The sequence below is a fragment of the Apodemus sylvaticus genome, chromosome 17 (genome assembly GCF_947179515.1).
Source record: "Apodemus sylvaticus chromosome 17, mApoSyl1.1, whole genome shotgun sequence".
Taxonomy (NCBI): domain Eukaryota; kingdom Metazoa; phylum Chordata; class Mammalia; order Rodentia; family Muridae; genus Apodemus; species Apodemus sylvaticus.
Genome location: NC_067488.1, coordinates 47,597,968 through 47,622,342, shown reverse-complemented (window position 1 = coordinate 47,622,342; position 24,375 = coordinate 47,597,968). Strand labels below are relative to the sequence as shown.

Here is a 24,375-nt window from a genome sequence, read left to right as displayed (position 1 = left end):
CAGAGTTCCAGATCCCATCTCAAAATAAATGAGAGAACGAAGGAGGGAAAGAAATGAAGGTCTCATCTATGTAGTCCAATTTACTCATTATGTAGCCCAGGCTGGCCTTGAACTTGCAGCAATTCCCCTGCCTCCACATCCAAGGTACTGGGATTACAAATATTGATCTAGGTTTCTTTATATACTTTATATATCCCTTATATATACTCCCATGTAAATGTGAGTGTGCATGTGTATGTATGTGAGTGTGCATGTGTATGTATGTGAGTGTGCATGTGTATGTATATGAGTGTGCATGTGTATGTATGTGAGCGTGGGTTTGCTGTATGTATGTGAGTGTGGGTTTGCTGTATGTATGTATGTGTAATTTCCTGTATCTCTCTTACAGGTGTAATCGAACTTGAGTCCATGTGGATAATCCAGGATCATTTCAAGATCCTAAACTTAACCACACCAGCAAGGACTTTGCATGGAAGGTGGCATTCATAGGTTCCACAAGACTGGGGGTGTATGCCTTGGTGGGTAGGGGTGGCAGGTTTGCTAACTGAGATCAAGAACAGAAATTCCAGATCAAATTCTGAATGCTTGAAGCAATAAAACCTTAGAATTCAAAGCAAGATGACTCATGTCCTCAGAAGAGGTAATGATTTCCTACCAAGGCTGAGAACTAACCATTGTTGCTGAGTGACTATTCTCCCAGCCAAGCAACCGCCATCTTGGGGAATTCAGCTTTGCCCACTGTAAAAGGGTTAACCCAGCCCAGCTTTGTTGACTGTTTATGCCCCCTTATGGATGGGTAGAGAGGGTCACATGACCCTCACCTAAGTAGCCAGCTACTCCTTATTGTATGCTACTCTGCCTTAATTGCATGTGGCCTGGGGAGGGGCTAGAGTATATATGGGAAGGGGAGCTTGTCTTAGGCTTTCTATTCCTGTAATAAAACACCAAGTCCCAAAGCAACGTGGGGAGGAAAGGGTTTATTTCAGCGTATAGTTCCACACCAGAGTGTAGAAATCGGGGCAGAAACTCAAACAGGGAAGGAACCTGGAGGCCGATGCTAATGCAGAGCCTGGGGAAGCGTTGCTTACAGTCTTGTTCCTCGTGGCTTGCTCAGTGGAGGGGCTCTAGCCAACACCAGGCACAGCAAACATGGCTCTGGCAGGCCTTGCCCTTCCCCTCCATTCCCTCTGCCTTGCTAAGAACCGTTAGATTACATCCCTAAAGCCAGCCACCAAGGTCTAGTCCTTTATTAGGCTGACCACCAAGTTCCAGCTACCAAAGCATTGAAGTGCAGCAACCAAAAGCCCCCTTTGATTCACCTAATTAACACGCCCAATTAACATGAAGTCCCTCATCCTAACACGGGATCTCCCTATTGCCTTTATAAACCACCATTTGCTTATCCAGAGACAGGCCTTGTACCACTCCAGAAGAAATACCCCTCCCTTTCTCCCTGTTCTCTTTCTCTTCTCTCTTGTCCTCTGCCTCCTGTCTTTGTCTCTTATTCCCTGTCCTTTGTCCCTCTGGATCAACTAAATCTCATTTCTGCTGAGAACTTGGCCTTGGGGCATCCTGAGCTGATACTCAGCCTACTTTCTTATATCATCCAGGACCGCCTACCCAATGTGAGGACCAACATGGGCTAGGTCCTCACATACCAATCATCAACCAAAAAAAAAAAAATGCACCATAGGATTGCCCACAGGCCAATCTAGTAGGGCATTTTCTCAACTGAAGTTCTTTCTTCTATCCATCTCCTGTCAAGATGACATCGAAGTATCCAGCACAGCGCCCCATTTGTGCAGCTATGGGGTGGCTGGCACTCACCCCTGATGGGTAAAGACTTTCTTTCTTTCTTTCTTTCTTTCTTTCTTTCTTTCTTTCTTTCTTTCTTTCTTTCTTTTTTTTTTTTTTTTTGGATTTGTTTTTTTCGAGACAGGGTTTCTCTCTGTAGCCCTGGCTGTCCTGGAACTCACTCTGTAGACCAGGCTGGCCTCGAACTCAGAAATCCGCCTGCCTCTGCCTCCCAGAGTGCTGGGATTACAGGCATGTGCCACCACCGCCTGGCTGGGTAAAGACTTTCCAAGCAAAGCCTTTTTGGGAAGGATCGCCCACACCCCTGTAAGTCACCACTCTGTAAGGAAGCCCAGTGAGGTCATTGGTTCCCCCGAGTGCTTCAGTTTGTCACTGAGACCTTGAGGGAAGAGGTAGACTATTTCTCCCATTGGTATGAATTTTAGCAACAGTTTCTCTTCTCACGGCTATGCCGGAACACCTGGCAAAAGTGAATTAAAGGTTAATCTTGAGAGTGTAAAATCAAAACCAAACCAAACCAAGCCAGACCAGAAGGCGGAGGGCGATGATGCAACCTTTAATCCCAGCACTTGGGAGGCAGAGGCAGGTGGATCGCTGAGCTTCAGGCCAGCCTGGTCTATAGAGCAAGTTCTAGGACAGCCAAGGCTACACAGAGAAACTAAAAGCAAACGCCACAAGATGAGAGATGTGGCTCAGTGGAGTTCTAGCGTAGCATTCATTCAAACTCCAGAACAGAACCAAGTTTGGGTTTGAGAGACCAGACCAACTCCATCTTGGGTTCAGGACCCATCTTAGAGAACCTGCTCTAAGGATGAACTTGAGTTAACCAACAGGCCAGCACCTAGCACCAGTTTCCAGGTCACTCCCTAACAACCACCAATCAGGAGGAAAGCAGAAGTTAAGTTCACGGTGTGGCTCCCAGCGCCAGCCAGTTATCTTAAAGGGCAACAAAATTCCACAGTAGCATTACAGCCCCCATCAGATGCCTGTCAGGCTAGAACCCCCTGGCTAGTTTGCTAGAAACTCCCTAGCTTGTTTGCTTGCCTCTCTAAATGCTTACCTGAGACTGGGCTCTGGGCTTCATGCTCCTGTCCTGCTGGGTCAGGGTCAGTAGTGAGCCCAGGCTGGACCTTGCATATAAAGCCCCTAATGGGCTGCATCTTCCAGTCAGCTCCTTCGTGGTCTTTCGGGGTTCACAAACGGTTTGAACAGGCACAACAGTTTCAAACCCCATGAAATGCCAGCACCTGGGTGGAGGCAGAAGGACCAAAAGTTCAGAGTGATACCCAGCAACACAGAGTTCTAAGCCAGCCTGGGCTACATGAACTCTGCCTCAAAGACACACACACACACACACACACACACACACACACAAACTGATGAAGAAAAGAAATAGAGAGATGGCTCAGTCAGTAAGGCGCTTGTTTTACAAGCATAAGATGAGTTCAAATCCACAAAACTTATGTTTTTGTTTTGTTTTGGTTTGGTTTGATTTTGGTTTTTCGAGACAGGGTTTCTCTGTATGGAGTTGGCTGTCCTGGAACTCACTCTGTAGACCAGAACTCACATTTTAAAAATAAAAGCTGGGCATGGTGGTGTGTGTTTGTAATCCCAGCTGTAGTCAGACAGAAGGCAGAAAGAGGCAGACATGCCTGGTGCTCCACTGGCCGACTATAATAGCCTGCTTGTCGAAATTTCAGAACAACGGGAGACCTTGTCTCAAACAAAGATTGAACGGTGCCTAAGAAATGAAGCCTGAAGAGCTGGGCATGGTGACACACGCCTGTAATCCCAGCACTCTGGGAGGCAGAGGCAGGCGGATTTCTGAGTTCGAGGCCAGCCTGCTCTACAGAGTGAGTTCCAGGACAGCCAGGGCTATACAGAGAAACCCTGTCTTGAAAAAACCAAATCCAAAAAAACCAAAAAAAACCAAAAAAAAAAAAAAAAAAAAAAAAAAAAAAAAAAGACAGGGCTGAGCCACTGTCAGCCACTGGCAGAGCTGGCTGAGCCAGCCCAGGGTTCCTCCCAGGGACCTGTAGAGGGAACTTGGTCAGGCGGATGCCTTGGCTTGGGCCTAGATACAGATTTTGGTCCCCAGAATGATGAGGTAAGAGAATTCTATTGTTTTGAAGCTACCAACTTTGTATTTTTTCTTTTCTTTTAAAGATTTATTTATTTTTATGGATATGAGGACGTTGTAGCTGTCTTCAGACACACCAGAGGAGGGCATCAGATCCCATTACAGATGGTTGTGAGCCACCATGTGGTTGCTGGGAATTGAACTCAGGACCTCTGGAAGAGCAGTCAGTGCTATTAACCATTCAGCCATTTCTCCAGCTCATATTTTTTCAAAAGAAACATTACAGTTCACATTTATTTGTTTGAGTGCATTCATATTTACTTGGGATAGGATCCCACAATGTATCCCTGGCTGGCCTGGAGTTGTTGTATGTAGACCAGGAAGCACCCATGTATAGAGGTTGGAATCTGGAATCTGTTCTCTTCACTGTTCGGGTGTGTGTCGGTCTTGGGGTGCTATTTTTTTTCTTCAGCCCCAGTAAGCTAACAGAGTTAGCACACCCTTTTGGTAATTAATTACCCAACTGACCTCACCCTAGGTGCGGAGACCACCTTCCTGAGCCGTGGCCTGTGGCTTTTGTGCTGAGTCAAGTGGCTAGGCCATCTGTCCCCATATTCCATCAGTGCAGACCCCATATCATATTCCAGTGGTTAGCACAGGTCTTGTTTCTGGTGTCAGGGTCTCCTGGCTTTTGTTCTTTGCATTCGTATTTTATCTATCTATCTATCTATCTATCTATCTATCTATCTATCTATCTATTTTTGTGTTCATATTTTATACAAATGTTTTTTCTCTTGTATTTCCATGGAAACTTTAAAATCAACTTAGATCTCATTTAATTTCATAATGGTAATGTTTGACCTTTTGTTGTTCTTTTGAGATAGGGTCTATGTGGTGATTTGAATATGCTTGGCCCAAAAAGTAGCCACTACCAGGAGGTATGGCCTTGTTAGAGTGGGTGTGGCCTTATTGGAATAGGTGTGGTTTTGTTGGAGAAAGTGTATCACTGTGGGGTTGGGCTTTGAGACCCTCCTCCTGACCACATGGGAGCGAGTCTTTTTCTAGTTGCTTTCAGATCAAAATAGAGAATTTAGCTCCTCCAGGGCCACGCCTGCCTGGACGATGCCAAGCTTCCCACCATGATGATAATGGACCGAACCTCTGAAACTGTAAGCCAGCCCCAATTAAATGGTTTTTATAAGAGTTGCTGCTGGGCAGTGGTGGCTCACACCTGTAATCCCAGCACTTGGGAGGCAGAGGCAGGCAGATTTCTGAGTTTGAGGCCAGCCTGGTCTACAGAGTGAGTTCCAGGACAGCTGGGGCTAAACAGAGAAATCCTGTCTCAAAAATACACCCCCACCCCCCCCCCAAAAGAGTTGCCTTGGGGGCTGGAGAGCTGGCTCAACTGTTAAGAACATTGACTGCTTTTCCAGAGTCACCAGCCTAGCCAACCAGAGCACCAGGTTCAGAGAGAGACCACGGTTTTAAAAATGAGGTGGAGGGCTGGAGAGATGGCTCAGCAGTTAAGAGCACTGACTGCTCTTCCAGGGGTTGTGAATTCAATTCCCAGAAACCACATGGTGGCTCACAACCATCTGTAATGGGATCTGATGCCCTCTTCTGGTGTGTCTGAAGTCAACAACAGTGGACTCATATACATAAATAAATAAATCTTTTTGTTGTTGTTGTTGTTGTTGTTGTTTTTTTAGTCAGGGTTTCTTTGTGTAGCTCTGGCTGTCCTGGAACTTACTCTGTAGACCAAGCTGGCCTCGAACTCAGAAATCCGCCTACCTCTGCTTCCCAAGTGCTGGGATTACAGGCGTGTGTCACCTGTATTTATTTATTTATGCCTGGCATAAATAAATAAATCTTAAAAAAAAGAAAACTTGTGATGAAAATCATTTTAAAAATAAGCTGAGATATAACAGACATATAAAATTCAACCCCCATACTTTTTTTCTTTTCCCACAGGGATTAAACCCAGGTGAGTCAGATAAGCTAGGCAGTGTTCTGCTATTAGGTAACATCATCAGACCCCCAAATCTTCCAGTTTAGACTGTACAGTTGGGGTGTGTGGAATGTCTCAGCATGGAGGGCTTTTGCTGTCAGGCCTGATGGCCTGGACGAAGAGAATTGACTTCCTACAGTTGTCCTCGGTCATGCAGGTAACTGATGTGACACCCAGCCACCCCTCCAATACAATAAAGTACAGGACTTCCTGATGTGGTGTGTGCATCTGTCTTCTCAACGCCCTGGAGGCAGAGGCAGCAAGATTGTGAGTTCAAACCTTCCCTTACCTGCTTGGTAAATTCAAGACAAGTCTATGTAACATGAAACCCTTATAAATGCACTAATGAAAACAATTCACATTTCTGTGGATTCTGGTGCATTTACATTCATTGCCAATGTCCAGTTCCTGAATATTCGTTTCTTTTCCCAGATGCTGCCTGGTCGAGCTGGCGTGTGCCGCTGTCACCCCCTACCCTCACTTCCTAGTCCTTAGTCAATTTCTTTCTTATTGTTTTATATTCTTTTAAAAAAGATTTATTTAAGTATTCATGTACTTGAGTGCTCTGTCTTCAGACACACCAGAAGAGGGCATCAGATACCATTACAGATGGTTGTGAGCCACCATGTGGTTACTGGGAATTGAACTCAAGGTCTCTGGAAGAGCAGCCAGTGCTCTTAACCTCTGAGTCATCTCTCTAGCCCCTTGTTTTGTTTTTCTTTTCTTTTCTTTTCTTTTCCTTTCTTTCTTTCCTTCCTTCCTTCCCTCTTTCCTTTCTTTCTTTCTTCCTTCCTTTCTTCCTTTCCTTCCTTCCTTCCTTCCTTCCTTTCTTTCTTTCTTTCTTTCTTTCTTTCTTTCTTTCTTTCTTTCTTTCTTTCTTTCTTTCTCTCTTTCTCTTTCTCTCTCTTTCTTTCTCTCTCTTTCTTTCTCTCTTTCTTTCTCTCTTTCTTTCTCTCTTTCTTTCTTTCTTTCTCTCTCTCTTTCTTTCTTTCTCTCTCTCTCTCTTTCTTTCTCTCTTTTTCTTTCTCTTTCTTTCTCTCTTTCTTTCTCTCTCTCTTTCTCTCTCTCTCTCTCTCTTTCTTTCTTTCTTTCTTTCTTTCTTTCTTTCTTTCTTTCTTTCTTTCTTTCTTTCTTTCTTTCTTTCAGACAGGGTTTCTCTGTGTAGCCCTGGCTGTCCTGGAACTCACTGCGTAGACCAGGCTGGCCTCAAACTCAGAAATCTGCCAGACTTTGCCTCCCAAACATTAGGATTCAAGGCATGTTCGATCTCTGCCTGGCCTTAGTTTCTGTTCTGGGACCTTCATATAAACGGAACTCCACACTGTCTGTTCTTTTGTCTCTTCTCACTTAGCAGGGTTTGCAAAGTTCGTACACAGTCTCCATATTATAGCTTGAATTTGAACTTCAGTCTTAGTGACTTACTTTTGAGACAAGTTCTAATGTAACCCAGTTCAGCTTCAAACCTTTGTAGTTGAGGATGACCTCTGTAGTGCCGAGGTCACGGGCAGGCATCACAGTGACCATAGAACTACTTTTATTTTGAATACTAGGGACGGAACTCAAGGCTGCGTGCACAGTAGTCAGGTACTCCACCAGCTAAGCCGCATCCCCAGCTCCTCCTTGTTTTTATGGCTGAGTAATGGTGATCTGCTCTTCAGGTACAGACCTGGCAACATTTACACCCAGGGCTGTGCGGCTGAGCCTGGTGGACGTCCTCCTTTCCTCTCTGCTGCTGAGATAAAACACTGGCTCAAAGCATCCTGGGGGAGGAAAGGTTTACCTCACACTTTCACATCTCAGCCTTAACAGGGGAAGTCAAGGCAGAACACAAAGCGAGAACCCGGAGGCAGGAACTGAAGCAGAGGCCTGGGAGGAACCCACTTACTGGTTTGTTTTCTCACACAGCCCAGGCCCACCTGCCCAGGATGGGCTGGGCTCTCCCTGTCAGGTGGCCATGAGACACTCTGCCCACAGGACAGGGGCAATTCCTCAATTGAGGTTCCCTCTTGCTAAGTGACTCTAGTTTGTGTCAGGGTTACAATCGGCACTATGGGGAAGTGTTTGTGTGGGGATCCTCCGTTCTCTTGGGCGTTTTGCCCCTCCTGGTGCTGGGGGACCTCGGGCATGCTGGGTAAGCTCTTCCCACTGAGCTACACCGCTAGCCCTCTTAGGGAACGGAAGAGACAAAAGGTAACTCTGTGTTTAAGTTTTTGGGGACCTGCCAAACTTTTCCAAAGCAGTCACACATCCCACACTCCTATTTGCAATGGCGAAGTTCTGATTCCTGCTCCTGTCAGTTTTGTTTATCTTTTGGAACAGAGCCACGTGGTGGGTGTGTGCTCAGCGTGGCTCTGTCTGTGTCTTTCCTAACGACTCGCACACTGTACTGTTTTGTCCTCCTCAGTGTTGAGGGTTTTCCAATCTTTTGTTGATTTAATCTTAAGGTTTTTTTTGTTTTTTTTAAATGCTCTCACAAATAATCTCCCCTCCCCCTTTGAGATTGGATCTCACTATATAGCTTTGTCTGGCCTAGAACTCATCAAGCAGACCCAGGCTGGCCTCGAACTCACAGAGGTCTGTCTCACAAGTGCTGGGATGAAATGCATGGGCCACCCAGCCCAGGTTTCTGTTTTTTTGATTCTTTGACTTTTGCTGTGTTGGACGGAACCTAGGGGTGTGCTCCTCCACTGAGTTACAACTCCAATCTCACTCTTTCTTTTTAAAGTTCTTTTAAAAAAGACCTATTATTGTTTTCGTGTGTGTGTGTGTGTGTGTGTGTGTGTGTGTGTGTGTGTATCTGTCTGCCACACGGAGTACAATGGCTTCAGAGGTTCAGAGGCCAGGAGAGGGGGTCAGATCCCTCGGAGCTGTTGTGAGCCACCCAACATGGGTGCTGAGAACCGAACTCAGGTCTTCTGCATGAACGGCCACAGCGCTTACCACTGGGCTGCCTCTAAAAGCGCTTTTCTTTTTTATTCTAAAAAACAAACAAACAAACAAAAAACAACAAAACAAAACAAACCAGACTGTTTTAAAAATAGAAATACTAAATTTACAGCGATATTGAGGGAGAAAGAATTTCCAATGTAACTTCTCTCCGAATCAACTCCCACACAGGAGGATGTGCTGCTTACGAGTGACACTGTCCCCACTGGAGTCACCCGCCACTGACAATTCTCTTCCCTCAAACCTCTGGCAGCCCCTTGCCTCACCTCCATGGTTCCTGGAGTTTTCTCTCTTCCAGATGTTTGGCGCTAGGATGCTGACAACTGTAGTAACTTCAAAGCAGCAGGCGGTTAGCTTAGGTGAGCCAAACTCCTCTGTGGCTTGTTCTAGCTTGGTGGCCTTTTCTCGTCTTTCCTGTCTTCTCCCTCCCTTCCCTCCTTTTCCTCCTCTTCCTCCCTCTCTCTCTCCCTCTCTTCTTCCTGTCTTTGGGGACCAGGTCTCACTACCTAGCACAGGCTGGCTTAGACCACCTTGAGCTTCCTGTCTCCACTTCCCAAGGGCTGGGTTTACGGGCGCTCATCACCACTCCTGGCTCCGGGTTGCTCTTTCCTTCCTTCCTTCCTTCCTTCCTTCCTTCCTTCCTTCCTTCCTTCCTTCCTTCCTTCCTTCTTTCCTTTTAATTTTTGGTTTTTCAAGACAGGGTTTCTCTGTATAGCCCTGGCTGACCTGGAACTCACTCTGTAGACCAGACTGGTCTCGAAGTCAGAAATCACCTGCCTCTGCCTCCCAAGTGCTGGGATTAAAGGCGTGCCCCACCCCCACCCCCACCTCCAGCTTGCTTATTTCTTTCTGTTTGACTGTTTTTGGGGGCGGGGCATGTCTCATTGGTCTCCAGCTCTATGTAGCCAAGGCTGGCCTTGAACTGCCTTTCCTTCACCCTTCACCTCCCGAGGGCTGGGAGTATCACCAAGCCTGGCTGGCTTGCTCCATTTTTAGCACTGAATAATATTTCATTGTCTGGAGGCATCCTGGCTATCCGCTCATCTACGAAGGACATTGTCCTCGCCTCCAGAAGCTGGCAATGGGGAACAAAAGTGAAAGCAACACGTGTGCAGAATTCTGTGTGGCTGCTTCAATCCTGTGCAAGTACCATCGAGCATGGCCGCCGGGTGGTATGGTAAGAGTTAGGCTGGGCTCAGTGTCCTTTGATGCCAGTGCATGGGAGAGGGAGGGGGCCCAGAGGATCTCTGTGAGTTCAAGGCCAGCCTGAGTGCTTGGACAGCCAGGGCTAGGTAGAAAGACCCTGTCTCAAAACGAAACAACATCAACAACAACAACCCCCCCCCCGAAACTTAATAAATAAATAAAACTGGGTGAAGTATCACAGGCTTGTAATACCAGTACTTCAGAGGCTGAGGCAGGAGGATTGCCTCCAGTTCAAGGACTGTGTGTGGGGGCCATCTAGCCAGTGGTAAGTCATCCAGGGTTGTATGACAAGACGCTGCTCAAAACATTACAGAACAAAAGACCAAAAGCAAACAAACTACTTAAAAAGCAAATAAATAAAAATGAAGCCCGGAACACACCCCTCCTGGCAATGTAGCTGTTTTGTGTTTTCACCAGTAATGACATCATTTCCTGTCATTCCTCATTCGATGATATTTGGTGTTTTCGATTTGGGATTTTTTTAAAAGGATGTTTATTTATTTTCATGTAAACATGATTTCGTGCACACTAGGTGCATGCAGATGCCCGGGGAGGCCAGAGTATGTCAGCTCCCTCAGAACTGTGTAACCGACAGCTGTGAGTGGTGGGAACCACAAGGGATCTTAACCACCGAGCTAGCTCTTCAGCCCTAATTGTGGACATTTTTGTTTGAGACAAGGACCTCACTGTGTTGCCATGGCTGGCCTGAAACTCACTGTGTGGATCGCCCTAGCCTCGAACGTACAGATTTCTACAGGCCTCTGCCTCCCAAGTGCCACCACACCCAGTCTTAAGTCCCACGATTACAGCTGTCCCTCTATTGGTCTCGTCACTATCAAGTATTTTTTGTTATTGTTTTCCCAAAAAGCTTTTATATACATCCTATTATTACTTTTATCTATAATTATTTTGTTATTATTTTATGTGTATGGTGTTTTGTCTGTGTGTTTGTGTGTATATCTGTATCTACAGAATCTGGAAGAGGGCATTGGATTCCAGAGAACTGGTGGAAAAGCTTTTTGGTTTTTCAAGACAAGGTTTCTTCTCTGTATAGCCTAGGCTGCCCTGGAACTCACTCTGTAGACCAGGCAGGCCTCAAACTCAGAAATCCTGCCTTTGCTTCCCAAGTGCTGGGATTAAAGGAGTGCGCCACCACTGCCCGGCTCATGGTTTTATTTTTATTTTATTTATTTTTTTGTGCGTGTGTGAGATTTCAAATATCTGGTCTCACTTCTGTCTTGGTTACTTTCCCTCTTGGTAAGACAAATTTCCCTACAAGACCAACTCAAGGAGGGAGGAGAGTAGGAAGGGAGGAAGGGAGGGAGGAGGAGGGAAGGGAAAGGAGGAGGGAGGGTGGGAGGAAAAGGGAAGGAGGGAGGGAAGGAGAGGGAAGGAGGCAGAGGAGGGGAGGGAAAGGGAGGGAGGGGAAAAGGGAGGGAGGAGGGAAGGAAGAAGGGAGGAGGAGGGAGGGAGGAGGAGAGAGGGAAGAAGGGAGGAGGAGGGAGGAGGAGAGAGGGAAGAAGGGAGGAGGAGGGAGGAAGAGGGAGGGAAGAGGAGGGAGGGAAGAAGGGAGGGGGAGGGAGGAGGAGGGAGGGAAGAAGGGAGGAGGAGGGAGGAGGAGGGAGGGAAGAAGGGAGGAAGAGGGAGGGAAGAGGAGGGAGGGAAGAAGGGAGGGGGAGGGAGGAAGAGGGAGGGAAGAAGGGAGGAGGAGGGAAGGAGGAGGAAGAGGGAAGAAGGGAGGAGGGAGGAAAGGAAGAGGAGGGAGGGGGAGAGGAGGGAGGAGGGAGAGAGGGAGGGAGGGAGGAGGAGAGAGGGAGGAGGAGAGAGGGAAGAAAGGAGGAGGAGGGAGGAGGAGGAAGGGAAGAAGGGAGGAAGAGGAGGGAGAGAAGAAGGGAGGGGGAGGGAGGAGGAGGGAGGGAAGAAGGGAGGAGGAGGGAGGGAGGAGGAGAGAGGGAAGAAGGGAGGAGGGAGGAAAGGAAGAGGAGGGAGGAAGGGGAGAGGAGGGAGGAGGGAGAGAGGAGGAAGGAAGGAGGGAGGGGAGAAGAGGGAGGAAGAAGGGGGGAGGAAGGGAGGAGGGGAGGAAGGAGAGGAAAGGAAGGGAAAAAGGAAGGAAGGAGGAAGGGAAGAGGGACTGTAAGCCTGCCCTGATGGCCATGTGGTCCTCCCCTTGGTGATGGCAGGCAGCAGGCAGCCTGTGGTTATCCTGGGGAACAAACGTGCATTACAGGTATTTCTCAGTTTCTGTACAGTCTATTAGCAGCACATCACATCCTACACAGCAATGACAATGTTTGGTCTGCAAATGCACATCCTTTGCCCTTCGAGGGGGTCTCGCACCCACTGACTCTAGCAATAGATACCAGATAGCAGCTCAGAGCGCTCAGTGCACTTACAGGAAGAAGCAAAACAGGGCAAAGGCATCCTTGGAGAGAGGACAAGTTGTGGGGAGGACCTGGCTGGGAGGGAGGGGGTCTTATGAGAAGCTGCCGGAAGTCACTGGATCCTGACCCAGACTGATGGTGACTCTGCTATGAGCACCAGGTAAAATTCCCCAGAGCTATACAGCCCTGAGATCTGTGGAGTTTACGGACTGGTTATGTGTTGTTTGCCTGTTTGAGACTGGTTTCTGCCTCTGGCTGGCCTGGAACTCATTCTGTAGTTCAGGATGGCAGTCCCCCTGCCTCAGCCTTCCAAGTGCTGGTGACAGGTATGTGTGTGAGTTTGGGGAGTTGGTTCTCTTCTTTTATTATCTGTGTCTTGGGATTGAAATCAGTCATCATGGTTAGGGACCAGTGCCTGTATCTGCAGGGACATCTCACTGGCCCCTTTACAGTGTTTTTCTAAATAAAAGGGAGAGGAGAAAGGTCTCAGACATAACGCCACCCTCTCCCCAAAGCAGCCCCGGAGCCTACCCTCAGAGTGTCCCTGACCAACACTAGTCCTGCTTATCTCCCAGGATGGAGAGAGTTTCCTGAATGGACCAAGGGCCTTGACTCTCTACCCCCCCAGGACCCCCTCCTCCACCCACAACAGCGGTTCTCAACCTTCCTAATGCTGTGACCCTTTAAGACAGTTTCTCACGCTGCGGTGACCATCACCAATGAGATTATTTTTGTTGCTACTTCATAGTTGCTACTGTTATGAGTCATAATGTAAATATCTGATAGGCAACCCAGATGGGGTCTCAAGGCACAGGTTGGGGACACCCTGTACCCCCTCCCCCAGGCACCCTTGTGACTGATGTGACCCATATTGTGGAAGTGACACTGGCTGACTTCCAAGCGGGTGGATCATAAAAGGGGTGGCTTCCTCTGGATGTCTCTGACATACGTTTTTGAAACCGTGATATAGGAAGCTGATGGTTCTGATGCCACCATGCCCTGGGAACCAAGCAGGAGCACCTCAGAGAGAGCAGCTCCAGCTGTCCCATACCAATGACCCCCACCACTCTGCTATCCTGCCAGATCCTACCCAACACAGACCCCAGCTCACTCCTGCTGGCCTCAGGCCGCTCCACCCTGGGTGGGTGGCTATGCAGAGCTAATCCACAGAAACACCTGACTGCCTTCTTCCTCAGGGTCCTTTCTGCTCCACCCTGCCAGCAACACCAGTGTGCCCGCTTCCCCATCGCATAAATGTCTCCCTTCCAGGTTGCAGAAATCCGCCCATTCTTCCAGGCCAGATGTTGCCACACCTCCTCCAGGAAGCCTTCAGCTTGCCGTGCCCAGCAGTGGCAGGGGCAGATCATGACTAGGTTCAAATCTCAGACTATTCACGACCCAGTTGGGTTCTTAGGCAGGGTATGTGACTCAGCCTCCGACTCCTCAGGTATAAAGTCCCAGTAGTCACAGTGGGTATTTCACACGGGGACTAAAAGGATCACATTACGGGAAATATTCAAACCGTCTCAGCCGCAAGAGCCCTCTGGAATGCTGGAAGCTATTGTTGGCCCAGGTCTCAGGGGCCTGTCCTGTGACCTCCAGAGTCCCATTCACGGTGATTTAATGATACTATCCATCCATTTTTTTTATTCTTTTCATACATGGTTAGCTGGGCTCAATTGGAAGCCAGTAGGAGTCTGCCACATTGGCATTACCCACATCCCTGCAGACGTGCCGTGTGCCTGGTACTGAGCCCAGATGCAGGGAAACGGTGATGGGAGAGGTGGCCCCCCGACTTTACCATCAGAGGTTCTCTGGGGAACGTATCAGATGGACAAAGAAAAGGCTTGACAGGCTTTGATGCAAGCACCATGAGGGAATGGGAGTGAAAATGGAGAAATAATTGAGTATCTGCCCTCCTTTCTAGTGGGGGAGGGGCAGATGTGCGAAGAGAACTGAGGAGGGGTGTGTGGCAGACAGTCTGAGTGGCTGGAGGGTTCTGAGGGAAGCTGGGTGGACGAGCAGAGCCTCAGGCCTTTTGTTTGTTTGGTGATTTATTTTTTTATTGTTTGGTTTTTTGGATTTGGTTTTTTGAGACAGGGTTTCTCTGTGTAGCCCTGGCTGTCCTGGAACTCACTCTGTAGACCAGGCTGGCCTCGAACTCAGAAATCTGCCTGCCTCTGCCTCCCAGAGTGCTGGGATTACAGGCGTGCACTACCACCGCCCGGCCCGCCCAGCTTTTCTGTCTCTGGGTTCTAATCCATGGAATCAATTAACCTCAGACTGAAAATATTTAGGAAAAAACAAACAACAAACACACCCCAAAACAAAACCTCTGGGCATTATGATTGTAATCCTAGCACTTGTGAGGCTGAGGCAGGAGGATTGCAATAAGTTTAAGGGCAGTACTGTCTACAAGCCATGGTCTGACACCCCACCCCCCAATCCCTCAAACAAAAACAAAAGCAAAAGCAAGGGGCTGGAGAGCCGATTCACTGGCTAAGAGTGCTTGCTGCTATTGGAGAGGACCTGGGTTCGGTTCCCAGCTCCTGCATTGGGTAGCTTACTATTGCTGACAGCTCTGGGTGGCTCACGGTTGCGGATAGCTGCAGCTCCAAAGTCCAGGAGCACACAGAGCTCTGTGAACGCTGGGCCCTGGCTGGGGAGCGGCTCTGCCCAAGGCCCTGTTCCTTACTCTGGGCAGCACAAGGCCTGCATTCAGGTTGCTGAGATAGAGGGTTCTGGACTTGCCACAGGGTCAGCTGCTGAGCCCATCTGTGTCCCACAGCCTCAAGTGACAGAGAACACCAGGGGCGCTTATTCACCAGCCTTCCTGGTGGGGTGGCTCTCAGCTGGTCATCTCCTCCAGGGCAGGGGTGGGGGGATGCAGTGAGTCATGGCGGGATGGAGGCCAGGAGAACCCATGGCTTCTGACAGTGCAAGCTAAAGCAGGCAGGAAGTCTGGCCCTTTTGGAAGCACTAGGTGAGGCCTCAGGCTTCTGCACTGGCTGATCCTTCTGCCCACCCCACCCTTCCTTCTCACCTCTGCTCCTCAGATGGGCTTTCTGATGCCCCTGGGCAGAGGTGCGGGTTCCTTCAGCAGTGGGTGCGGAGGAGGGCTTTTCTCTCAAGGTCTTCAGGGTATCCAATGGGGCAGGGTACAGGCACATGAGACAGGGCGGGAGGTCACAGCCACTCACCTACACACATGCACTTGAGCTCAAACACCTGTGCATGCAACCTCAGGAAGCCTGTGAGTTCTCAGCCAGAGACAGGAGTCCCCTGGGTCAGTGGTTTGTGTAGCTGGCCTGAGGCCCTGAGCTAACTAATCTTACATGGTGCACATGCATAATGTGTTGGTATATAAATGATCTGGGTCTTTGTGCTAAGCACTACCTCAGAGTCACCAGATACGTATCCACCAGATACGTCTACTGTTTAGCCCACGTCACAAAAGAGGTGGGATGGAGGCTGGGATTTCAATCCAGACCTTCGTGATACCAGGTAGGGCAGGCAGCCCCAGGAACCCTGCCAGCCCCTGGAGGCAGTGACTCACAGGCAGGTCCCCACATCTCTTCTTCCACCCCTCCCTTTCCAGCTGACTCAGCCGGACTATCCAGGGCCTTTCTCTGGAATTCTAGCCCCCAGGCAGTGCTCTTGGCCACCTTCTCTTGTAGGCAAGGCACAACGTCCATAGAGATTCTACGCTAGCTGCCCTCTGTCTTCAAGCTCCTCTCTGTTGCAGGTTTGCTGGACTGAGCATCATTTAGCATCTCATCCAACCACCCTGGGAGAAGAGGAGGCACACGCAGGACCCTGGAGGAAGCTGGGTGGTCCTGCCTAGGAAAGGATGGCCAGCCCAGTCTCAGTATCTTGTCTCCTAAAAACTGTCTAGTGCTTTTCTCTGGTCTCAATCCATTCCCTTATTTGTCCTTCCCAGCTCAGCCTTACCTCTGGTCTCATGCCCCACCCAAGGCCAGGTGGGCACAGATCTCTCTCATTGGCTGAAACTAGAATGAGTCACTATTTCTGTTCCCTGTTGCCAAGCTTCTGGGGATGGGGGAGGGGGAGTGGTGGTGGTGGTTGGACCCGGGCCACCACACACACACACACACACACACACACACACACACACACACTCCTCCTCCCACCTGTCTGTCTATCTCTTTCTCAGCTCTCTAGGAGATTCAAATTCCTGGGATGCCATCAGAGGTCTTCCTAGAGGAAGGAGAAGGCACTGGGACCCAGGCAGCCCTGAGAGGTGGGGAGAAAACGAGGTTCCAGGGTCTGCACACTCTGTGGCTGGCCTGGGAAGATCCTGAACGTAGCTTCACTCCTGACAATAGTGAAGGATGACATCTTGCTGGTGCCCGTGCTCTGTCCCCAACTCTTCTCCCATCTAAATTCCTCTCCCTTCTGTCCCATTCCTCATCCTTGAATCTGGAACATTCTAGCCCACGCCTACTAGGAGGTGACCAGGGTTGTTCTGGAGAGATGGGGCGCAGAGGAGGCAATAGCGGCCACAGAGAGGTGGATCAAAGTCTGCCTGCGAGGAAGTGATGTTTGATCTCCACTCGCTCGGTGTAGCCAGAAGGAAGGCAAAGGCTCTCAACAGAGGCACACATGCTCTAGGGGAGGGAGAAGCCTGAGGTGGCCTTGAGGTGAAAGAGGCTGACAGGAGCAGACCAGGGCCAGTGGGTGAGCAGAGGCAGTGTGTGTGTGTGTGGGGGGGGGGGGGAAGCACCACAGCTGTCAGGCAGGTGTCACCATTCGCATCTTTCATTTTAGTGGAAACCCGGGACGGTTTACACCTGAGTGAAGTCTGGTTTGCAATGATCTCTCAAGGATGCTATGAGTTTGTGGTCCCAGCTACTTGGGATGCTGAGGCAGGATGATTATTTGAGCCAGGGAATTTGAGGTTAGTGTGTGCAATCTAGAGAGATCTTGTCTCAGCAGCAGCAGCAGCAGCAACAACGACAAAAACAAAACAAAACAAGACAGTCCCCTGGCTGCTCAGTGATAAAGACACTCCCTCAGAGTTGGGGGTGTGGAGGAGACAGAGGTGATGGGACTCAGAGGGTTTAAACCTAGGGATGGCTTCTTGATGAGCTGGGAAGAGAAATGACTTTGGAGATGGAGGTTCATCAGTTCACATGGACAGCACATTCCTGCACAGGGAGGACTTGTGTCATTACTAACACTCGGCCATTCCTCCAAGGTAATTCCTCCAAGAAGACATGGCTAAGGCCCAATATCATTCCCTGGGATACCAGGTCTGCTCTCCGACTGTCTTCCCTAGGTGTGTCTGGCACTGCTCACCTGCAGACAGGGAAATGGAGCCTCTGGGAGGTCTAGCACTCCTGGCCAGGTACTTGGGGACCCAGAGGTGCCGGCACAGGGACTCAGACCTCCGTCTGTTTCTTTCTTGCTTTCTTGCAGACAGGGAGAATAATGGAGCAAAAGTCACAAGAAGAAAGTATTGGAAAGAATGCTTAATGCTATCCATCTACCCTTTATGCTGGGAACACCCGAGGACAGCAGACCAAGGAGCAGCAGAGGCATTTGTGTTGACAATGAAGATGAGGGTATAGTGCTAACTACTGCCTGCTGCCAGGGTCCGTACCCACACAGGCAAGTGTGTGTGTGTGTGTGTGTGTGTGTGTGTGTGTGTGTGTATGTGTGTGCGTGTGTGCATATGTTGTAATCATGTATGTTCATGTAACTGTGGTATCTAATTGTGTGTATGTGATTATGTCTATGTTTGTGTTTATCTGTATAACTGTGTGTATATATGAGTGATGTGATTATGTCTATGTGTTTGTGTGTATCTGTATAACTGTGTGTATATATGAGTGCCTGTTAGGTGTCTGTGCATGTGTGTAAGATTATGCTTGTGCCTTTGAGTGTGTTTGGGTAACCACGTGTATCCACATGAGTGTGTTCATATAAATGTGTGTGCACATGTGTGTGTCTGTAGCTGTGTACGTGTGTAAGCATGTATGATGTGTTTGTAGCCCTGTGGATGTATGCATGTTGGGGTGTTCATGTGAGTATGTCTGTGAAACCAAGTGTGTGCCTGTGAGTCTGTGTGTGACCCTGTGTGCACATGTGAGGTGTTTCAGGATCTCTATAGCTTCTTCAGGAGCAGGCTCTGGGACCTGCTGTGACTCTGTGACACTGTCCCTCCACAGCCAGCCAGTTTACAAGCTAATTCCTAGTTTCAGTGCCAGGTCCCTGGCCCTGTTTTTGCCTCTGATGAGAGAATAATTAACTAAAGGCTCATTTTCCAGCGTTTCCTTCCCATTATCCCGGCCCAGTGAAAATATTCACAGGGTTGCTGTGGGGTGGAGCCACTCCCTGTGAGAGCCAGAGTCAGGGTGTCATGGCCAGCAGGGGAGAGGCTGCCTTGGGAGGGAGCCCAGTGAGAGCCAGGACACTGGGCCAGGGAGGGGAGAGGGGCCCGGGTAGATCCAGTGTATGGTAAGTTCTTGCTCTCTGGGCCCCTGCTTCCTCCTTTCTAAACAGTTAGGCTTGCACTAGAATTCAGTCCTTTCCACAGGGTTTCTTTTGCAGGTGAACTGGTGCAACTCCAAACAAAACCAAGTCACCAACAGTCTGTGGTTCCTTAAGGCTGGGAAAGGAACTAGGTTACTTAAGTAAACCTAGTTTCTTGATTGCAGGGGCTGTTCAGGGGTTGTGGTCAACCTTGTTTCCTTGGGTGAATGATGCATCTAATTCGGAAAGTACAGGTGGGTTTGGGGACACATATATATATCTTTCCAGATCCTCGGTGTCCTCTTAACCCTCGTCTCTTCACCCTGAGGACACTTTCCAGTGCCCAGAGAGCTGCTATCATGTGAGTACAGGGCCTTATTGTGGGAGTGAGCTTTAGTCTCCAAGGCAGAGGGGAGTTTTGATGCTGCTTTTTCAAACATAATTGACTTTAACCACAAAACCCTCCTCAAGTATCTCTTGGGCTACAGTCTGGAGGAACAGCTATTCAGAAATGCAAGGACCCCGGTCCTCGTGTGTCATCCACTTTACCCAGGAAGAGTGGTGCAGTCTGGATGCCTGCAGGGACTGACTCCCTTCTTTGGAAAGGTGCCCATGACCCCTCCCCTCTGCTGCCCACACAGGCTGTCCGGGGCTTGGAGGAAGATGCAAGCTCTTGGCAGTGTGTTCGGGAACACTGAGACTGTGGAGGGGCACTTGTCCAGGTCACTGGCAGATAAGAGGCCTAGCTGGGAACAGGATGCAATGATTCCAAAGCCGAGCCACCGAGGCTCAGAGCTGACCCGGGTCTTTCAAGTGCTTGGGCACAGGGTGTTTGTGGGAGGGAGAGGCATGTGAGTAGTCTGTCTCCCGTCGAAGTTCTGCCCAACACTTGTAAGGCCATTATCCCAGAAGGCGGACATGTGTGGAAGTTCTGCCGGCTTCTGAGGCCCTGTCCCACATTTTACAGATATTTCCTGAAAGATGGACATGGGTTATGCCTGGGTATGTGGCTTCTAGCAGAGTAGATATTCCTACCATGCAGGTTGAAGTGGGTATGATGAGGGTCTGTGTATGAGATCCGAGCCCAGAGCCCGCTAAGTTGATGTGACCTGTTGACTGCAGGGCGTGTGTGGCTAGTGGAGCGGACACTTGTCGCGTTCAGGGCTCTGGAGGCAAGGTGAGCAGCGGCGGCGGTGGCGGTGGCGGCGGCGCGCGGGGTGTGAGCGCGCGCGTGGCGGCCCCGCCCCGTCGGGGGCCGGGCAGGTGTGGGAGGGCCGTGCGGACCCCGCCAGGACTGGCCCGGAGAGCCGGCGGGAAACAGGAAGCGGGGGTGGGGGTGTGGGGAGGCGCGGCTGGCCCGCAGAGCGGCCGGGAGGACGACCGGAGCGCGGCGGGGCGCGGGCGATGTTGGGTGGCCCGGGCGGCCGCGGGGCTGGGGGCGGAGCCAATGAACCCGAGGGCACCGCCCCGTCCTGCCGCCGGAGCCGTCGGCCGAGCACGGAGCCGGGAGTCCAGGGCAGCTGCAGCGTCCGTGGTGAGTGCGGGGAGGCCACCGGCGGGACAGCAGCATGGGGACCTGAAAGGACGCTGACGGGACGCCCGGGAGGACGCGGGCGTGACCGCGTAGGGACCCGGGAGGGTGCAGGCAGAGCAGCGTGGGGGTCCCGGGAAGACGGAGCACGACAGTGCGGGGACCCGCGGGCGACGCCCAGGTGCGGTGGCCGCGGCTCCGTGCCCACCGTGCCTATCGCTCGCAGGCTCGGAGGACGCGGCCATGCAGGGCCGGGCGGACGCAGGCGAGGCCGACGAGGAGGCTGGGGCGGGCTCGGGGTCGGAGGCCGAAGAGGACGCGCTGTGGGAGAGGATCGAGGGCGTCCGGCACCGGCTGACGCGCGCCCTGAACCCGGCCAAGCTCACGCCGTATCTGCGCCAGTGCCGCGTCCTGGACGAGCAGGACGAGGAGGAGGTGCTCAGCACCTACCGTTTCCCGTGCCGCGCTAACCGTACGGGTGAGCCCGCCGCCGCCGCCAGGGGTTTCCTCTCACTTCCTAGGCCCACTCCAGAGCAGACAGCTGGATGTGGTTGCCGGTGCCGATGGCGACCCCTGTGGGATCTTTACAGTGCTCTTTGACCTCTCCGGTTCTCTCTGTCCCATTTGTTTGGGAACATACTCTTAAAGAATCAGTTTTTCTCAAGAGCTTAAGTCAGGGCTCCATTCCCCGAGGTTCCTCTCCCGCTGGGGTCTTTGTGCCAGGACTGGCCAAGGGGCCTAGGAGTCTCAGGGAACTTAAGTCAGTGAGAACATTTTGCAGGCATCGGACGCCCCAGGGCGTGGGTAAGGTCCAGTGTGTAGAGGTTTCTGGAAACCTGCTTCAGTGCAGGTGCTGTGGGGAGGGTCTGGTGTTCCTAGCCACGGCGGACTGAGCTTTGCTCCCTGATGTGTTGGGACAGGCCCCTGTGTGTGTCACAGCCCAAAAATCTAGGGAACGTAGGCCCTGGAGCATTGTGGGGGTGGAGAACAGGGGCACTGGGGGAAGCCCTTATCCTGACCCTTGTCACAACCTTTACCCTCAGGGCGCCTCATAGACATTTTACGTTGCCGGGGCAAGAGGGGCTTCGAGGCCTTCCTGGAAGCCCTGGAATTCTACTACCCAGAACATTTCACGCTGCTCACTGGCCAAGAACCTGCCCAACGCTGCTCCATGATCCTTGGTGAGCGATCTCAGTGGGTGCCCCAGCCTCGCCGCCAGAGCACAAGGTTCTGACCCTAACGGCACTATACCCATTGGACAGATAAACCGAGGCACAGACTGCGGAAGTTTACCCAGGGCCCCACCATAGGTGGAGGGTAGGCTGAGTCCAGAGTTCAGAGGTCATGTGCTTAGCCCAACTTTCTCTCTCGAAGCATCTTTACGAATGGGATGGCTAGTTTTTCCTGTAAACGGTCAAGAGTGAGTGAGGTGGCTCAATGGATAAAGCAAGCCTGGCCTCCTGAGTTCATGCCCTGAGACCCACACAGTAGGAGAAAACAGATTCCCGAGAGTTGTCCTCTGTGCTACACTGAGATGCTTCCTTCCCCCAAATAAATAAATAAACAATAAATAAAAATGTAATAGGAAATTTAAGTCCAGGGTGGTGGTGGTGTTCGTCTGTAATACCATTCAGGAGGCAGAGGCTAGACCAAGTTTAGGGCCAGCCTAGGCTACATAGTGAGTGACAAGCAAGCCAGCTTTGCCACACACCTAGAGCTTGGTGTGTTTTGTTTTTTGGGACAGGTGACAAGGCTCCCTGTCGGAGCAGTTACTCAGGGTCTGAATCCACTTGCTTGAAGAGACAGCATACTCAATGTGTCTTAGTGAACCTGTCACATAACTCATCGGTGGAGTCCCTCCAGGGTGGACAACCAGGTCCTTTCAGGTTTTGTGACATTCTCTCCTCCCCCGGGGCAGCTCTGATCGGTTCTGCTCTGAGCTGGGGAGTTTCTGAAGTGGAGTCTCTCAGGGAGTGTATACATTTGAAGTGTCTTATGACCCTAGCTGCCCCCAGCAGAGTGTGGGGTCCCCTTTGCTTTGTAAATTTTTTATGAATTCCAAGCATGATCTTGAAACATTTTTGCTAGATAGTTCTGTAAAAATCATGTTTCAGGTTTGCATCTTCTGGGGGTTTTTGGGTTTGTTTTTTAGAGACAAGGTTTCTCCGTGTAGTCCTGCCCATCCTAGAACCCCCTCCCCTTTCATAGACCAGGCTTGCCTCAAACTCAGGGATCTACCTGCCCTGCCCCCCAAGTGATGGGGTTAAAATGTGTGTCACCACTGCCTGGCCAGCTCTTACCTTCCTAAGTGATGTAGTTCATAGTTTACTACTTAGTGAATAGTAGGTAACAAGATGGGGAGAGCCCAGTATTTACTTTCAAGAAGTTTAAATAAGTTGATACCGTGTTTAGTATAATGAATGAAACTAAACATTAGTTACTGATATTACAATTATTGCTGGTGGGTGAAACATGTGTTTAGTTTCTTTCTTTTCTTTTTTTCTTGTTTTGTTTTTTTTCAGAAAGGGTTTCTCTGTGTAGCCCTGGCTGTCCTGGAACTCACTCTGTAGACCAGGCTGGCCTCAAACTCAGAAATCCACCTGCCTCTGCCTCCCAAGTGCTGGGATTAAAGGCGTGCACCACCACTGCCTGGCTTTGTCTCATGTTTTTTACTTAGTTTGCTTTTCATATTGTTTTGCAGGAACTCTTTATTTATTATGGCTTTGAGTCACATTATAGTTTTTTCCTATTTTTTTTTTTTGCCCTGTCTCTTAATTTTGTTACCTCTTTTACTATGAAACTTTTCAGAGTTTTGGTTTGGTTTCAGATTTTGAGACAGGGTTTCTCTGTGTAGCCCTGGCTATCCAGGAACTTGCTCTGTAGAGCAGGTTGGTTTCAAATTTAAAGATCCATCTGCCTCTGCCTCAGGAGTGCTGGGTTTGAAGGTGTGTGCCACTGCTGCCTGACCAATTTCTTTCTTTCTTTCTTTCTTTCTTTCTTTCTTTCTTTCTTTCTTTCTTTCTTTCTTCTTCTTCTTCTTCTTCTTCTTCTTCTTCTTCTTCTTCTTCTTCTTCTTCTTCTTCTTCTTCTTCTTCTTCTTCTCCTTCTCCTCCTCCTCCTCCTCCTCCTCCTCCTCCTCCTCCTCCTCCTCCTCCTCCTTTTTTTTTTTACTTTTTTAAAAAAGATTTAATTTATTTATGTATATGTAAGTACACTGTAGCTGTCTTCAGACACACCAGAAGAGTGCATCAGATCCCATTACAGATGATTGTGAGCCACCATGTGGTTACTGGGAATTGAACTCAGGACCACAGGAAGAACAGTCAGTACTCTTAACAGCTGACTCACCTCCACAGCGTCCCCCCCCCCCCTTTTTTTTTTTTTACTTTTTAAAATGATTTTAATACAGACTCATCCACTTTCTTCTCTCATAACTCCTGGATTTTATGTCTTGTTTGAGAAGACTTTCTCTGTCCAACAATAGCAAAAATATCTTCCGGAATTTTCCTCCAGTGCTATTATGGTTTTGAGTTCTTCTGAATATTCTCTTTTGTTTCCCCCTGGCCTGGCAGATGAGGAGGGGCCCGAGGGCCTGACTCAGTTCTTGATGACCGAGGTCCGGAGGCTTAGGGAAGCTCGAAAGAGCCAGCTGCATCGGGAACAGCAACTGCAGGCTCGGGGCCGGGCGCTGGAGGAGGAGCGGGCAGGCCTAGAGCAGCGGCTGCGGGAGCAGCAGCAGGCCCAGGAACGCTGCCAGCGACTGCGGGAGGACTGGGAGGCCGGCAGCCTGGAGCTGCTGCGGCTCAAGGATGAGAACTACATGATCGCCATGCGCCTGGCTCAGCTCAGCGAGGAGAAGAACTCGGCTGTGCTGCGCAGCCGGGACCTGCAGCTTGCGGTAGGCAAGAGAGAT

The 24,375-nt window shown here is 50.1% G+C and overlaps 1 protein-coding gene across 4 annotated transcripts in view; it reads left to right on the top strand.

Moving 5' to 3' along the window:
• Positions 1-19,204: 19,204 nt before the first annotated feature.
• Positions 19,205-24,375, top strand: part of Card10 (caspase recruitment domain family member 10) — a 29,615-nt gene continuing 24,444 nt past the window's right edge. For 2 of the 4 annotated variants that reach the window (XM_052161134.1, XM_052161133.1), the window contains exons 1-4: positions 20,296-20,465; positions 20,689-20,940; positions 21,506-21,643; positions 24,035-24,360. In XM_052161134.1, coding sequence (XP_052017094.1) covers positions 20,336-20,465; positions 20,689-20,940; positions 21,506-21,643; positions 24,035-24,360 — 846 coding nt within the window. In that variant the 5' untranslated portion in view covers positions 20,296-20,335. Of the gene's footprint in view, positions 19,293-19,402; positions 19,538-19,816; positions 19,934-20,053; positions 20,109-20,295; positions 20,466-20,688; positions 20,941-21,505; positions 21,644-24,034; positions 24,361-24,375 lie in introns of those variants that run through there. The other 2 variants (XM_052161135.1, XM_052161136.1) reach the window with 2 other exon arrangements.